Source organism: Sebastes umbrosus, chromosome 3 (assembly GCF_015220745.1).
Source record: "Sebastes umbrosus isolate fSebUmb1 chromosome 3, fSebUmb1.pri, whole genome shotgun sequence".
NCBI classification, from domain to species: domain Eukaryota; kingdom Metazoa; phylum Chordata; class Actinopteri; order Perciformes; family Sebastidae; genus Sebastes; species Sebastes umbrosus.
The window spans coordinates 19,011,519-19,028,093 of record NC_051271.1 but is presented as its reverse complement, the minus strand read 5'-3'; the positions used below and the strand labels follow the sequence as shown (position 1 = coordinate 19,028,093).

General features: G+C 39.8%; 1 protein-coding gene across 2 annotated transcripts; it reads right to left on the bottom strand.

Moving 5' to 3' along the window:
* Nucleotides 1–6,370: 6,370 nt before the first annotated feature.
* On the bottom strand, nt 6,371–16,304 carry LOC119483728 (monocyte to macrophage differentiation factor 2-like). 2 transcript variants are annotated; one of them, XM_037762128.1, is made up of 7 exons: nt 15,949–15,962; nt 9,946–10,027; nt 9,551–9,711; nt 8,713–8,787; nt 8,526–8,627; nt 6,987–7,056; nt 6,371–6,783 (listed from the first exon to the last, which is right to left on the bottom strand). In XM_037762128.1, exons 1-7 carry the CDS (start codon nt 15,960–15,962, stop codon nt 6,580–6,582), a joined length of 708 nt encoding a protein of 235 aa, XP_037618056.1. In that variant the 3' UTR covers nt 6,371–6,579. The 2 variants fall into 2 exon arrangements, with proteins under 2 accessions (XP_037618056.1, XP_037618064.1); XM_037762136.1 differs by lacking the exon at nt 8,713–8,787 and having other exon boundaries at nt 15,949–16,304.
* Between the last annotated feature and the right edge of the window lie 271 nt (nt 16,305–16,575).

Here is a 16,575-nt window from a genome sequence, read left to right as displayed (position 1 = left end):
AGCTGTGATAGGCTCTAATACCCCCGAGTACTCCGAAATAGTAAACGCTCCATCATTTGGTGTTTCTCAGAGGCTCAAGTAAACACCTAAAATATTAAAAGGTACTCCTAATTTTGGGAATATATCTGAAGAGTTTCATTTAATTCCCAGTCCACTGTGACAATAAATTTGTTCTGACATTAAATTACCATTCCCTAATCACTAAAAACTAAATGGTAAACAATGATAACAACAAAGATTTGTGTTACTTCCAAGTTATTTTCAACCCGGTGCGTTTGTTGGCCGGATGTCTCAGAAAGTAATGAATGCATTTTGTTGAATTTTTGAGTTTTTTTGTCACTAGCTGATTTGGTTTTTGGACCCGACAGTATAATGATGCATTCATACGCTGGTTGGTAAGTTGTAACTGCAATAGTTATATTGAGGAAGGAACATTATGAAGTTTTGCATCAAAGTATATTTGCGACGACCTGTTCAGGGGCAGTTAGGCAGCAAAGGAGACAGTTCCTGCACAGCTGCTGCTTTGTTAAAAATGTGCAGATTTGTTCGATAATACTTTGATAGTATTATTTGTTACTTCAGCCAAAAAGATGTTGTCAGTCCCATTTCTTTGTTTGTTAGCAATATATCTTTTTTATAAAGTGTAAAGTTTGGCCATTTAAGGAACAAGTGATTTGTTTTTTTGGTGTGGATCTAGTACTTTTTAAAAAATTACCTCTTAATATTGTAAAATAAGGTAATTTCCTAATTTTCTCTAGAGCAGGGATGCCCAAAGTGGGGCCCGTGGGCCAAAGCTGGCCCAAAGTTTGATTTGCACAGCAGATGTTTCTAGTCCAAAAAAAAATAAATAATAACTAACACTGTTTTATTTTTTGTAAGGTAAAAATGCTCTAATATGTAGGATCTAGGGCTGTCAAAGTTAACGCGATAATAGCGCAAATTTGTTTTAACGTAACTAATTTCTTTAATGCATTAACACAACTTGTGATTTTTAGGTTGTAGTGGGCTCAGCTTTAAAGCAGGAGTGAAGATACTGCTATCATATAAAACTAGAAAAAAACTAAAGAATCCATTGGTACCAATCATGTCATACTAGCTTGTCGAGAATGAGGCTAAATAATGTTCCAAACTTGTTCTAAATTTTGGCGAGGAAAAACGTCATTGCCATTTTCAAAGGGGTCCCTTGACCTCTGACCTCAAGATATGTGAATGAAAATGGGTTCTCTGGGTACCCACGAGTCTCCCCTTTACAGACATGCCCACTTTATGATGATCACATGCAGTTTAGGGCAAGTCATAGTCAAGTCAGCACACTGACACACTGACAGCTGTTGTTGCCTGTTGGGCTTGAGTTTGCCATGTTATGATTTGAGCATATTTTTTATGCTAAATGCAGTAGTGCTGTGAGGGTTTCTGGACAATATTTGTGAGTTTTTTTGTGTTGTTAATTGATTTCCAATAATAAATATATAGATACATTTGCATAGAGCAGCATATTTGCCCACTCCCATGTTGATAAGAGTATTAAATACTTGACAAACCTCCCTTTAAGGTACATTTTGAACAGATAAAAAATATGTGATTAATTTGCGATTAACTATGGACAATCATGCGATTAATTGCGATTACATATTTTAATTGATTGACAGCCCTAATAGGATCCCTTATTATTAATTATTTTTCATAATCTGAGCATGGCGGGCAGAGTGACATTTTGCGCAGGAAGTCAGTCTGGCGCGAGTGAGGTAAGGAAAAAATGGAGAGGCAGAGACAGTGGCATACGGGCAAAAGGCATTTCAATTAAGGAAACTTGGGATCCAGTCCCATTTTGCATCTTAACAATGCAATACAATAGGTGTTTGCTTTTTGCCTGTTTGGCCCTCCAAGGGAAGAAGTTTGGGCACCACTGCTCTAGAGTTACTGCAATTACTTGAATGAAAATGCATTTCATAAGTGTTTATCACAGTGCATTTTGCTGCAAATCAAAATGCAAATATTGTGGATCTTACAGCAAATTTAGAGGGTTGTGCAGCTTTGGTAAATGTATGCTCTCTTGTTCTTTATTATAATCTAAAAACATTAATCTGCTGCAGTAATACATGTAGGCTAGTGGTTGTATATCAATTTCTATCTGCCTTAAAGCTTTGTTCTGTTTGGTTACTTTATAAATTTAAGCACCCAATTTGACTGTTATCAGGTCATTAAATAGGCGTTTTCAGTCGCTACAAGCCTCATAGATGTGGGTCAGTAGGGGCCTACTACGTCTACTACGGTGTAAAGGTGAAAGTGAAACTTAAAAGCAACACGTTCTAACACGTTGTAAACTGAATGAAACGTCACATTTTGAACGCAAACAAAAAGGCTTCTTTAGGTTTAGGCAACACATCTACAACTTCTTTAGTTTTAAACAACACAACTACAACTTTTTTAGATTTAGGCAAAAAAACACTTTGTTAAATTTAGGGAAAAATATTGTGTTTTGGGTTAAAATAACTACGAACACAAAGACAACTACACATTGTTTGTTTCACACAGGAGGAGAACTCCGGTCTCCAGGGTGAAAACCCTGTGTTTTATGTCCCATCATTCCACTTCCACCCCTTAGGGAGTTTCACACTGTCTATACTACAGCGCCTGACTTCTGCTTCTGCTCCTGTCATAATTACTACGGTCGCTAGAAGTCGCTGTCGTCTTCTTTTATACCTTCTTTCGGTGATCTACCATGTGAATAGATTAAAAACCTACAAGTGGGTGTAGCAGGCCGCTATTGACCCACATCTATGGGGCATATAGCGACTGATAAGGCCTATTTAAAAGCCTGACAACAGTCTAATCGGCTGAATATTAGTCATATGTAAAGCTTGCAGAAAACCTTTGGGACTACTTGGGGAAGTGAGTAAGCAACTGAAGCTGTATGGAGCGGTGCCAGCATTAAAGAAAGCAGTTTCACAGCTATTTGATAATTTCCGTTGCTACAGACAGCCGCCGAACAACCGGAGCAGCTTTAGTGGTCCTTGAATGTGGCTTCACAGGCTTTTAAGCCCAAATGATCCAAATCCTGAGAGACAGACGGCAGCGAAAAGATGTTGAACAGGAGCAAGAGGTTTTAAAAAACACCTATGAATATTACAGACGGTGTGACCTTTTGGTCCTCTAGCCACATTTATCACATGATACAAGCTCGTCCAATACACCGTGTGCCACCACATACAGCTTAACACTAAGAGCACATACATATTTCAAATATACTTTTTATGTGTTCAAGGTACATGCGTTCACGTGTAAACATAGACTCTGCCGATTACAGGCTTTGGATTCATGGGAGTCAGATAGGATACATACAAACACGCACACACACACATGCACACACACACACACCTGAGATGCCTTAATATTGGGCCGGATTGTTCAACAATACTATAGCTTCAGTTTCCTTTCAAGTGTGAGACGTATATGGTAGTAGTGTGCTATCAGGTACGGCAGTAAGTCTTCTGGCAGTGCTGAATCAGACAGTGGTTTCCCCTTCTGAGGTTCAACCATTAACAGATTCTATCAAATGGTCCCATTCATTAAGATGCAGATGATAATCAGCTGATATTTTAAGTACATTAGAAGAAAATATAGATGAAGTCAACATATACTGCACGTCATTAATAAATATATACTGTATAAATCTTCACTTACTAAACCTATAATCAACAACAGTAAGCTATTGATAATTGATAATCTACTGTGTAGAGCCTGGTACAGGTGGAAGCACACAATGAATATCTGTATGTTCAACATAAAATAAAAGGTCTTTCTACAGTCATGCTTGATTTAGAAATCACAGTAAATCACTGACTGAAACAACCGCTGTTAAACCATATAGTGTACTACAGTGTAGATAGCACAACTAGTAACAATAACAGTAAAAATACTATCTAGCACTCTGAGTTGGAATAGTACATTACTGATGTTGCAACCTCCTAAATGCAATCAAAACAAAAATATTCTGTTAAAGGGACAGTGTGTAGGATTTGGTGATATCTAGTGGTGTGGTTGCAGATTGCAACCAACTGAGTACCCCTCCGCTCACTCCTCCCTTTCCAAATCTTCGGGAACGTGAGCCACCAAGTGTAAATACTACTTTAGATAACACTACTTTAGGAGCAACGGAAGTCAGACGGCGGCTGGCGGTACCACGGTTTTGCACTTTGCGGCTCACGTTACCGCAGTTTCACAAGCATGTTGGAGAACTACATTGGCCTTCAGGTAACGTAAAAACCTGAAAGGCACTCTCTAGAGCCAGTGTTTGGTTTGTCCGTTCTGGGCCACTGTAGAAACATGACGGTGCAACATGGCGGACTACATGAAGAGGACCCGCTCCCTATGTAGATATGAAGGGCTCATTCTAAGCTAACAAAAACGCTTCTTAGCTTCCGGTGATTATACACAAATGAAAACATTATTATTAATATTATATTCCATTTCTGATAATAGATCCCCCGAAATGCTACACACTGGCCCTTTAATGATGATAATACTTTATATAATGTCCTGAAACTAATTGTGATAGTCAAGTCAGCTAATTGTAAACATTGTCCTCCTCTTGACAATAAGACAATGCCTTCAATTCAGCTTCTGAACACTGAATCTGGATGTGCACCACATGGAGAGAAGTCTCCAAGAATAGTAATTTAACCCCTGATCGTTGGAATGAAACCAACGTTCCTGCAAAAATAACGTAAGATTTAACTAAACGGGATCGCTGAAAACAAAAACAAAAGCTGTGTCCTGATTCACGGGCCACCGCCTTTTCACAACTCAATGCCTAAATGCAAAGTGTCCCCCAAACGCAGCCTTCTTTTCTTGACACATTTGGCGAAAAACAACTGGTGAATTATTTCCAGTATCCACCACAGTATCCTACAATCCACTGCATGCCGGGCAATTGCTTAATGGTGCGTTCAGATGTCCTCATCAACTCATAAATTATGTAAATAATGGCAGCCAGGCATAAATTAAGATAAGCTGAGGTAATATGGAGACATTTACCATTACTCTAGTACACTGCAGTTGTCCATCATGTACACCTTGAGATTTTGATGTATTTCAAAGTGTGCTATATAAATCAAATTCATTATTATTATCATGTGTTAAGGTGAAACGTCCTAACTGGTACTGTGAACTCAGTTATCGTTAAACCTGCCTGAGGTTGACTACTGGTTCTTTATCCATGCTAGCAGCCTAGAGATGGCAATGTCGGTCGGTCAGAAGGTATGGAATTGCCCAGAGGATGAATCCTAATGACTTTGCTAATCCCTTGACTTTTCAAGGGATTTTTCACAAACTTCTGTACAGACATTCATGGATAACTTGTAACGTGTATCTTAAAAGGGATAGTTTCGGTGTTTTGAAGTGAGGTTGTATGAGGTACTTATCCATATTCAGTGTATTACCTACACTAGATGACGGTCGGCACGCCCCCAGTTTGGAGGAACAGAAAGGATTTCCGCACGGAAGCAAAGTAATGTACTGCTGTGAACGGGGCCAGCAGCAAAACGTATTTTAGCCTCCTAAAAAAATCAATATCAGTTTAAGTGTACGCTATATTTATAACATTTTCACCGCTTTACCTTGCCGTCAAATAGCCCTTTCCGACAAGGAACTGAAGCAGTTGTATCCATCTATGCTCTCACTAAAGCCACCAGACTCCATTGAAAAACAACTGTAATTTACCTAGTAGAACACAGAGGTTAGTTTGTTTGTGTTATTGTGTGACTTTGGTTATTTCGGATTCACCAAAGTAACACAATAGCTTTAGCTTTAGTTTTGCTGCTGCCCCCGTCCACAGAAGTACATTGCTTTGCTCCCTTGCGGTAACTCCTGTCTATTTCTCCAGACTTGGGGCGTGCCGACCATCATCTACTCTAGGTAATACACTGACTATGGATAAGTACCTCATACAACCCCACTTCAAAACACCCAAACTATCCCTTTAATGACTTTGGTGATCCCCAATGCTCTACCACCACCATGAGGTTACCATTTCTGGCTTTAAATGGTCTATGTGCATTGGATAGATTTCAATAAAGTGCAGTACGGACATTAACTTCCCCCTCACGATGAATTGTAACTTTGATGATCCCCTGCAAAACTAAAGACATACCCATCAGACTCCACTGTACTTTGTGTTAAGTGCTAATTAAGAAACATTATGCCTTTTAAACATTAACATGTTAGCATTGTTATTGTGAGCATGTAAGCATGCTGGTGTTAGCATTTAGCTCAAAGCACCGTTGTGCCTAAGCACAGCCTCACAGAGCAGTTAGAGTGGCTGTATACTCTGTTCTGGCTGATTGAGTGCAACTTCCTGGTGATGAACCTGTTTTGTTTTTTTACTTTATGAGTTGAGAAGGATCACTTAAATGCATCTTTAGTTTTTTTTACTGTGATGCGTCACCGTCTTATTTGGGGAGGATGTTCGGCCCACTTGCTTTCAAAAGGAGGCAACCGTTGATTTGGGACACAGCTCGCATCATCCCCTTGAAAGTTGCTCAATCGGAGGAGCTACTTCCTGAGAGGTCAGCGCTGATGTCATCTGGAGGTCTGGACCTGATTGGGTGGCTGGGCATAGAGGTACTTCCAGATGGCGTAATAATGTATGGCTGCTCCCATCGCTACAAACAGGTGCCAGATGGCGTGAGCGAATGGGACAATGCCATCGCTTTTGAAAAAGACCATCCCCAGACAGTAGCAGGCTCCGCCCACCAGCAGCTCACACAACCCCGACTGCTCCGGCTGCAAAGAAGCACACAAGACGTTACAATGAGGAAATGACAAAACCTCAGAGACTACAGGTGAGACTGAGAGGGTCGTACTTTAAAGGACAGAGGGTGTCCTATCCTGTACCGTTTGTAAAGCCCCCTGAGGCAAATTTGTGATTTGTGATTTTGGGCTATACAAATAAAATTGACTTGACTTGTCTGGATGAGCATGCTCACCATTGAGAGGATGACCAGGGCAGGAAATACTCCCATCACCGTATAGCAGATCAACTCTGTGATCTTATACCTGAAACAGAGAGGATTATTTCAGCATGGAAGATTAGTCTTAACTTTGGGCCAAAATAATGTCAACTCAACGGTCCACTCATGCTCATTTTCAGGTTCATTTGTATTTTGGGTTTCAACTAGAACATGATTACACGTTTTAATGTTCAAAAAACACATTATTTTTCTGATACTGTCTGTCGGAATATACCTCTGTTTGAAGCGCTCCATTTTTCTCTTTAAGACCCTCTCCTGAAAAAACTCAGTCTGCTCTGATTGACTTTTTTTTTTTACCAATTTTGCAAAGGTACTGTGAGTTCCAATACCCATACTACCATACTATTTAGTATGCCAGAAAAATATTCAATATGTCCCAATACATAATATGTCAAATGCACTATGCCAAAAATACCAGGATGTCCTACTACATCCGGTCACATTTTGCAGTATGCGAGCCAGCATGTTTTTCTGGCTATTCTGACCCACAATCCTCTGCACAACGGATAAGTAAGAGGGTCAAAGTTCAAGGCGCAATGTTATGACGAAGTAGTATGTCCCAATTGTATGCACACTGCATGCAACAGTACATACTTTGCAAGGGCAGCTGTGGGCGATATATTCTAATGAGCCTGCATGTGACATAGGAAGGGGAACCAAATCTGAATGGCTTGTTGAATCACATGTTTTCTGATTTAGTCAGCCCACAAAAAACTGACTGGGTTGTCATATGTTCCCCTTTTAATGGCGGTTAACATTAAGACTAACAACGTTTGTGGATTGACTTTTCATAATTAAGTTGTAGACCTATAGGCATGGATATTGCCCTTAGTAAGTGGATTGGGTATCGACCAGACGCCACCAAAACACATTAAATATAGTTTACATTTGTGTTCATCCTTAACGTTTGTGAAGCTACCACTGATACTTCACCACTTCCTGCATGTGCTTCACATTTTTAGTAATGTTAGCAGACCGCGAAAGCCATTGTCAACAACTCTGCTTTCACATTAAAATGCATTTATTCACGCATTTATTTACTCCATATATTGGAGTTTTCAAACAGTAGACTGACATTTCCTGCACTTTTTGTCCAGAGGTTGTTTTGAAACTTTGCATGAATGGAATGCATTTTATTACATGTTTAACAAAGCTTGATAAAGTAGAGTAGCTCAGGAAACAAGGACTGATGTTACAACTCCTTAAAAACAAGAAAGACGGAGGTGAATTGGTGTTGAAGTCTAGAAAGTATGTTGGTGTTTAAACATGTCCACTTATAGTTTAGAAGTGATGCGTTGTTACAGCGTCAAGTTACATTACACACCTCTTAACCATTTCCACACATAGAGATTTTAAATTTGGGGAAATCACTGAAGAAGATCATGGGATGCAGTTGTAAGCTCAGAAAAAGCTGATAGGTGGACCTTTGACTTGAGATTATTTTGTCAGAAGTGCAACACGGATAAAAGCAAATGAATGAACGTATGAACTGACCTCTCATGGAAGAAGAAGACGTAGGTGGTTCCAAACGAGGCCATGACCCAAACCAGCCAGCGCATGTGACACCCCCAGGGACCCAGCTCCCGCAGGTTCAGCCTGGTAGAGCATAGAGCAGGAACACATAACTACAAATACTGTATATACACATACAAATATACATATAGCAGGCTAGTTTGTTTACCAGGGGGCGTAGGAGGCAGCAATGAAGAAATAGATCACCATCCTGTCACACATGTGGAAACAGTGCTCCACAGACCTGCAGAGAGGGACCAAACAGCCTCATGACAACTGAGTGACACTGTTTATACATGTAGCATCAGTGTGTGGGGATATACATATTAAAGGAAGTGTATGTAAAGCTTTTACACGTATAAACGTTTTTTAATAGATTATTGCCAGTGTGAACAGGTTGTAACATAACCTTAAAAATGAGACCTTCTATGACTTTCTGGGTTTTTTCTATCAGCCTGTAGACTGCTTTTAAAGTGGAGAATGTGGGTCCGTTTTTTCCGGGAAAATCTAACGGATTTGACGTCATGCGCGCTCGTTAGTGCCTTTACTCTTTTCAGGGCTAAGAGTGTGCAACCACAGCTAACGTTTGGTTAGAAATGGAGTCCGCTAACGCCAACAAATGACCAGACCCCACCACGACTCAGACTCAAACATAAACTCCACGGAAACACAAAAAAAAAAAAGTTATCAGCCGGGCCTTCGATTCATGGAGGGACCTTTGTTTGGTTTTAGGTATTAAAACGGACCCTAAGCTGGCAAAATTCCTATTGGACAGGTAAGCTAACATTACTGCCAAACATGTGAAATATATAGTGATATTGTGCTGTCAATCACGTTCAGTCTTGTGTGTGTCGCCTCACTTTTTTGACTGATGCTCACTTGCGTCTACAAGGGGCCATGCAGGCTGCTTTTTTCAGTGTCCTCTTATATCTTTTAACCATAAATATCATCAGCAATATTACAATCCAGTTCAAGTATTGTGTTGAAATGTGTGTTTTTGTATGTACCGTAGGTGGCTCTTCTTCCAGGCCACAGTGTGGAACAGGGTGGAGATGATGAAGAGCGAGCTGAGCCCCGCCCCGTACACCCAGGCCGACAGCCGCTCCCATTGGTCCTCTGACTGGAAGTGCAACAGTGAGCTGCCCAGCAGGCTGGGGATTATCCATAACTAGATGAATTCATAACATAAATGAGACATGAGATAGACAAACAGACAAAAACATGCAGGAAGTCTAGTACATGATGTAGGTGTAGTTTTAAAAAGAAGCTGGCGTTGTCTCTCATTTCTCTGTTCTGTAACAGTGCTGGATTTTTCTCCTGTGTCTCATTTCATCTGTGAGGTTAATGATCACTTCTTGTGGCCTGTGTATGTATGTGTGTGTGTGCGTGTGTGTGCATTCACCGCATGCGTGGCACAGTTGGCAGCATGCTCATATTCTGTGGGCTGGTATCTCTTGTTAGGAGGAACACGGTTGTTCATAAACCTGGAAACATCAGAAAATTAACAGATTTAATTTGATATATTTCAATACAATGTTTAATATCTGAACTAAAATCTGCATTGAGATTAGTTTTGCTTAAATGCAACAAGGAGACATTCTCTACATCTACATCTAAATCGCAATATGATATCTGCAATTTTCAAATCGCAGGAGGCGTAATATTTGTTAAAGGCGAAATGTGTGTTAAAATACCATTTTAAATTAAATATTGTGGTGCTACAGAGATGTCCTGCCTACACATCATATTCTACAGACTTACGAAAACATCTTTGTTTTGTAGATCACTGAAAATATCACACCATAATATTTTTTTTAATATGTTTTTCAATGAAAGTTATTATGTAAAAATGATCATCCCCTCTGATATATCAATTGCAATCTCAGTAAAAAAAAATCACAATTTGATTTTTTTTTCAAAATCATGCAGCCCTACTCTACAAACTAGCACAGCTGAAAATAATAATAATAAAAAACAACAATATTATTTATTTATGTCCTTACAAGAAGAATTTGTGGGAATCATAAGGGCTTCATGTGAGCTATAATTGTTTTTTCTTCTTCCTTTTTTATAATATGCCATGAAGGAACGAGGAAGTGTATTTTTATAAAGAAGTGGGCATCGCTAGACCCGGAACATTAACACAACCAGCAGGGAAACAAGAACGAGAACACATAATAATGAGGAGATTCAACAGCACATTGATGTTGTACATCTACTCTTAGTATAACAAAACAAAATGAAAATTAATGAATAAAAAAACCCAACTGAAAAATCTTTAATGTTTGTATCTCAATAGTGCTCATAAAATTTCACCCCATCCTGTCCTTTTGCTTAGCAACGCTAGATTCAACTTGTTGCCATGACTGCTGTTGCCTGGCAACAGTGGGTAACCACGGACCGACTGAACCGACGGAGGGTTTGTCCTGATGATCTCTTTCATAAACAATTCACATGTACAGATGTGCCTGCATACACACTCAAACACACACACACACACACACACACATACATACATATATATATATATATATATATATATATAAACTCAAATCTGTCCTTTGAACAGAAACCCAAACAAACACAGAGAAGCTCAGGAGGTATAGCACCCCCATCAGTGATGTCACTGTCGTCATGGAAACCACCGAGCAGGGATTGTCTTTTTTTTTTTTTCTTCCCACACCAGAAAACTCCTCGTTTCTTTCATCTTTCTTTTGCTCATCTCTCCCATCTCCCTCTCCTGCTCCCCGACCAAGTCTCCTCTCTGCTTCCCGATGATTGAATTAACATGCAGGAAGGCAAATGGACAAAGACGTCCACGTGCACACACACACACACACACACACAAACCAAACACACACACAAACCACACACATACACATACACACACACACACACAAACCACAACCCCTCCCTATTTTTATGCTGCATCTTGCAGAGCCAGATTTCATAAGAGACCTAGATTTAGCGATGTCTCTGTCTCTTTCTAACACACACTCACACACGCACACACATACAGACACACACACACACACACACACACACACAGTCTTCAGATTGGTGGGACTCAGAGTGAGAAACAGGCAGCCATCAAAGGGAATACCACTCCAATTAAAGATTCATATATATGTGAATTTTTGAGCATAGGACAATCTATTCATTCTTTCAAACCTTAAGATGTTTCAGCCAAAGGTAGAAGATCAACAGCATCATCCATACATTATATAAACATAAATATACATCCATTAAGAGGTGCAGGAAAAAAGGGAAAAAGATAAAACTCTGCCTACAGAATTGCACAAATGTTTCAGTCCAACCTTAGATCTTACTAGAGCTGTCAACCAAAGAAATTCTTCTCTAACACTCATACGATTTTGTCGACTAAACCAGGGGTTCTCAAACTTTTTGGGGCCAGGGACCTCAGACCTGTTTGATAGTGATAAACAGAAACACATTTCAATCTGAATCATGTTAACACCACTTTGTTTTGCCCTGATATTCTGGATGCTTTGTAATCAGATGTCGCTTTAGCTTGGCCGGCTTTATGGCTTCGACCGCTGGCACCTGAAAACACATGACGCATTTTGGTCTCCCATCGCTGTCGCTTGATAAAACTGTCGTCATATTTTCTCAGTTTAGCTAGTTTGGTCTTAGCGTCACTTGACGATGTGGACTGACTCAAATATTTCTCCATGCTCGCCAGCTGGCCAATAAGCTAAGCTAAGCAGCAGCAGGAACGGTTTGTTGCACCCTGAGTGAAGTGACTGATTCATGACAGATTGACGGGATGTGTCACAATTATATCAGAGTTTCTATTGGCCCAAAGCTAACATGGGTGGGAGTAATGGACACAATATGCTTGTTTTATTGGCGCAAATGGTCCCATCTGAAGATATGCACTTTTTAATGATACAATTTTATAATTTATAACAAATTATTTTCACGGACCCCCTGACAGAGTGCCACGGACCCCTGGGGGTCCCCGGACCACACTTTGATAAACACTGGACTAATCGATTAGTTCATTGAATCGACAAATCTGGAAAACTGAGTTTCTCCAGAAAGAATCGCACTAAAGCATCACTTTAAATCTGGTGTTTACCAGAGACGTGCTCATAAGTTTCTTAAAAATCATTCAGCATGAAAAAAGTATAAAAAACAAGAAATCGTCGTCGGCTAAGACCAAAACCGATTAGTTGACTAATCGGTCGAATGGAAGAGGGGGCAACCCTAGATCTTATATTTCTGTGCTGGTGTGTGAAACGGTAGAACATGATGTTCTCCTCCCACACGTCAGCTGTTTCAAACCTTTTTAAATCATATAAACGACAGTGCTGATCCTTCTGTAGACGATCAGGAGGTAAAACTGAAGGAGTGGAAAAAAAAAATTACTAATAATTAATTAATTGATTTGTTTCTTTCTCCTACACTAATCCTTAAGCAGCTGTTTTTAGAGTGACACTCATTCAGAGTTATTAATACTAACTGACCCAGCCCAGAAAATACACCGTCCTGTCCCAAATAAAAGGCTTCCTCTCCCTGCATCCACTGACAGACTGTCTTTAGTTACTGAGAGTGTGTGTGTGTGTGTGTGTGTGTGTGTGTGTGTGTGTGTGTCTGTGCGTGTGTGTGTGTGTGTGTGTGTGTGTCTGCGTGTGTGTGTGTGTGTGTGTGTGTGTGTGTGTGTGTGTGTGTGTCAGTGCCAGGCCCAGCAGGCTTGGCCGGGTCATTAATGACTTCATCAAGCTGGCTGATAATTAGCAGGCCAGAGGCCAGACAGAGAGACACACTAAGTGGACGGAGAGGAGCAGAGCTGCGGAAACATCATGATCACTCTTCTCATATACGACAGCAGGCCGGACAGAAGGAACGCGCTTATTGTCTTATTGAACCGTGAAGACCAAAATAGTCCAGTTAACATGAATTAATCTTCCAGCCTGTTTCATGGTCAAGTCCTGCTCTTTGTGTATCAGTATATCAAGTATATACATTAATAGAAAAGAAGGAAAACCTTTCCAGTAGAGCTGAAACAATTAGATAAATAACTGATTAGTCGACGGACAGAAAATTAGTCTGCAAGAATTTTAATAATAAATGAATCGTTTAAGTCACAAGCAAAAATGTCATATACTGTCTGGTTCCAGCTTCTCAAATGCAACGATTTGTTGCTTTTGTTATAGCTGCTTATCACTATAAATTTAATATATACTGGGTTTTAGTTAGTTGGTGTGACAAAACAAGCACTCTGAAGATGTCACCTCGTGCTGAATTCATTAATTTTTTGTTTTTTAAATGATAGTGGAAATATCAAAACAATAAAAACAAAGTGTAATAAACAAAAAATTGTGGAAATATCCAAATAACCAATATTTATAGCCGTAGCTGACTTCATTGCATGTTTGAATGAAAGATGTCAAAACAATATTTTTTTATTACTGATTAATTTGTGAATTTTGCACATTTGTTTGATTAATTGTTTCGTATATATATAATATCTATAAAACAAATAATGAGAAATACCCATCACACGTTTTCAAATGCCGTGTTTGGTGCGAGCAAAATATTAAATTTTAAATGATATAAAACACAGAGAAGCCAGCAAATATCCACATTTGAATAATATATATCCACATCCACCTGCAACTAATTATCAATATAGTTGCTGATTCATTTTATGTCCATTGACTAATCAATTGTTTAAAAGTATAAAGATGTGAATGACGAGGAAAAAGGGCAGACGCGCAAACAAAGCAAGAATTTTCATATTTTTCAGCAAAACAATAAACATAATCACGTATTATCTTGTATTATTAAAGTATTTAAAATATTGTAGCTGTGTACTCGTGCAGGCCAACTCATATTATATTGAATAATGATCATTTGCCTTCAGTCTATATAGCATGACGACACATTGAACCCAGGCTTTACACACAGGAGACAGTTTTGGATTTTAAGTAAAGGCTAAGGAGATTGTGCTCACAGTGAAAAGAAAACATTTGGGTTTAAAAGGTCTTGTCAGTGATTCTGCTCTAGAGATGAAACAATGTTGATAATCCATTAATCGTTTCAGTCGTTTTTTCAAGCAAAAATAGCACAAACATGCTGATTACAGCTTCTTTATATCGGTGTAAGCTGCATATATGTAAGTCTGCTCTGTTTGACCTTTTAAACCCATCCAGAACCAAACCCAGTAAAATAACAGCCTGCATGGACCCAGATTCATGTGTGGGTCCAAATATAAGAGAGGATGTGTGTGTTTGTGTGTGTGGCCTAATGATGTGTGTTTCCAGAAAGAGTGTGCACATAGAAAAGGGAATAAGGCAAGATGATGATGACGAGGATGACGAGGATGAGGAGGATGAGGAGGATGAGGAGGAAGGACGTGGCAGGTGTGTATGTTAATAATGATAAGAGTATTATCACATCATCAGTTATAAGATGTTGTAAATGTAAATGTTGACTTTTTTTAACAGCTTGTTCCCATCCTCCTCTTCCTCCTCATCCTCCTCATCTTCATCATTAAAACCCACTATCAGGCAGCAAATATGATAAATATTTCTAATCATAGGCTACGTTATTTCATAGACTATGTTATTTCACCCTGAGATCTGGGAACTTGTGATGGACATTATGTACTATTTTCTGACATTTCACACACACCGCACAATCAGTTAATGGAGAAAGCAATCAGCACATTAACTGGCAATGAAATAATTATGCAGTTCCAGCCCCATGGTCTGCTCGGTTTGACCTTTTAAACCCATCCAGAACCAAACCCAATAAAATAACAGCGTGGACCCATTTGATTCATGTGTGGGTCCAAATATTAGGAGAGGATGTGTGTGTTTTATGTGTGGCCTAATGATGTGTGTTTTCAGAAAGAGAGTGCAAATAGAAAAGGGAATAAAACAGAAGAGACAGCAAGATGATGATGATGATGATGATGATGATGAGGAGGAGGAGGAGGAGGATGATGATGATGAGGAGGAGGGACGTGGCAGGTGTGTGTATGTTAATAATGATAAGAGTATTATCATCAGTTATAAGATGTTGTAAATGTAAATGTTGACTTTTTTTTAACAGTTTGTTCCCATCCTCCTCTTCCTCCTCCTCCTCCTCATCTTCATCATTAAAACCCACTATCAGGCAGCAAAATATATGAGGAAAAAGTACCAAGCAATAATAGATTTTAACAGGTCAAAGATAAGCATAGTATATTTGTGTAGGTATATATATAGAGAGAGCCTATATTGGATACCCTTTTCCTGCCTTTTAGTAAGAGATGTTGTGAATGAGGAAATAGTGATTTAATATGACATTTGTGCTTTTCCCTATAAATATTTCTAATCATAGGAGGCTATGTTATTCCATCATTCATGTATTTAAATAAGATGATTTCACCTACCTTATAAGATTCATTTACAGTGACAATCAGCAACAGTTGACAGCAGACAGACAGTATGTATAATATGGCTAAAGCCTGGATCCCCTCTCTCTCTGAGTGATGAGCGAATGACCACTTCAGGGATGTAACGTGGCAGCTCTAATGTAACGTAACGAGCATCGTCGTCGTCTTATTATCCTCATGTCTCTCTGGCAGCAGCAGCAGCAGCAGCAGCACCGGGAGCACCGGGAGACGGACGCAGCATCCCGACCCAGCAGCTGCACTCCAGAGGCTCCAGTCCGGAAGTGTGGGCGTCTGGGGGACTTGTCTCCAAAGGGGGACAGCCGCTGTCCCTGCACGGTGGTGGGCTTGATGCTCGGTGGTCTGTCTCTCTCTGTTTCTCTGTCTGTGTGTCTCTGCTGGGCTCACCTCATCACGACTCGGTGTGGACGGTTGTTGTTCATCACTGAAGGATGCCACATCATGTTGTGAGGGACTGATTCATGGCTGAGGAGGAGAATGCTATGCCCATTTGTTCCTGTCTGAGTGCACTTCAGGGTTCTGCCTCTGGGGGGCGCTGCAGGCACTGATCTGATCTGAGGCTGGTTGATGATGATGATGATGATGATGATGATGAGAGGAGGACTG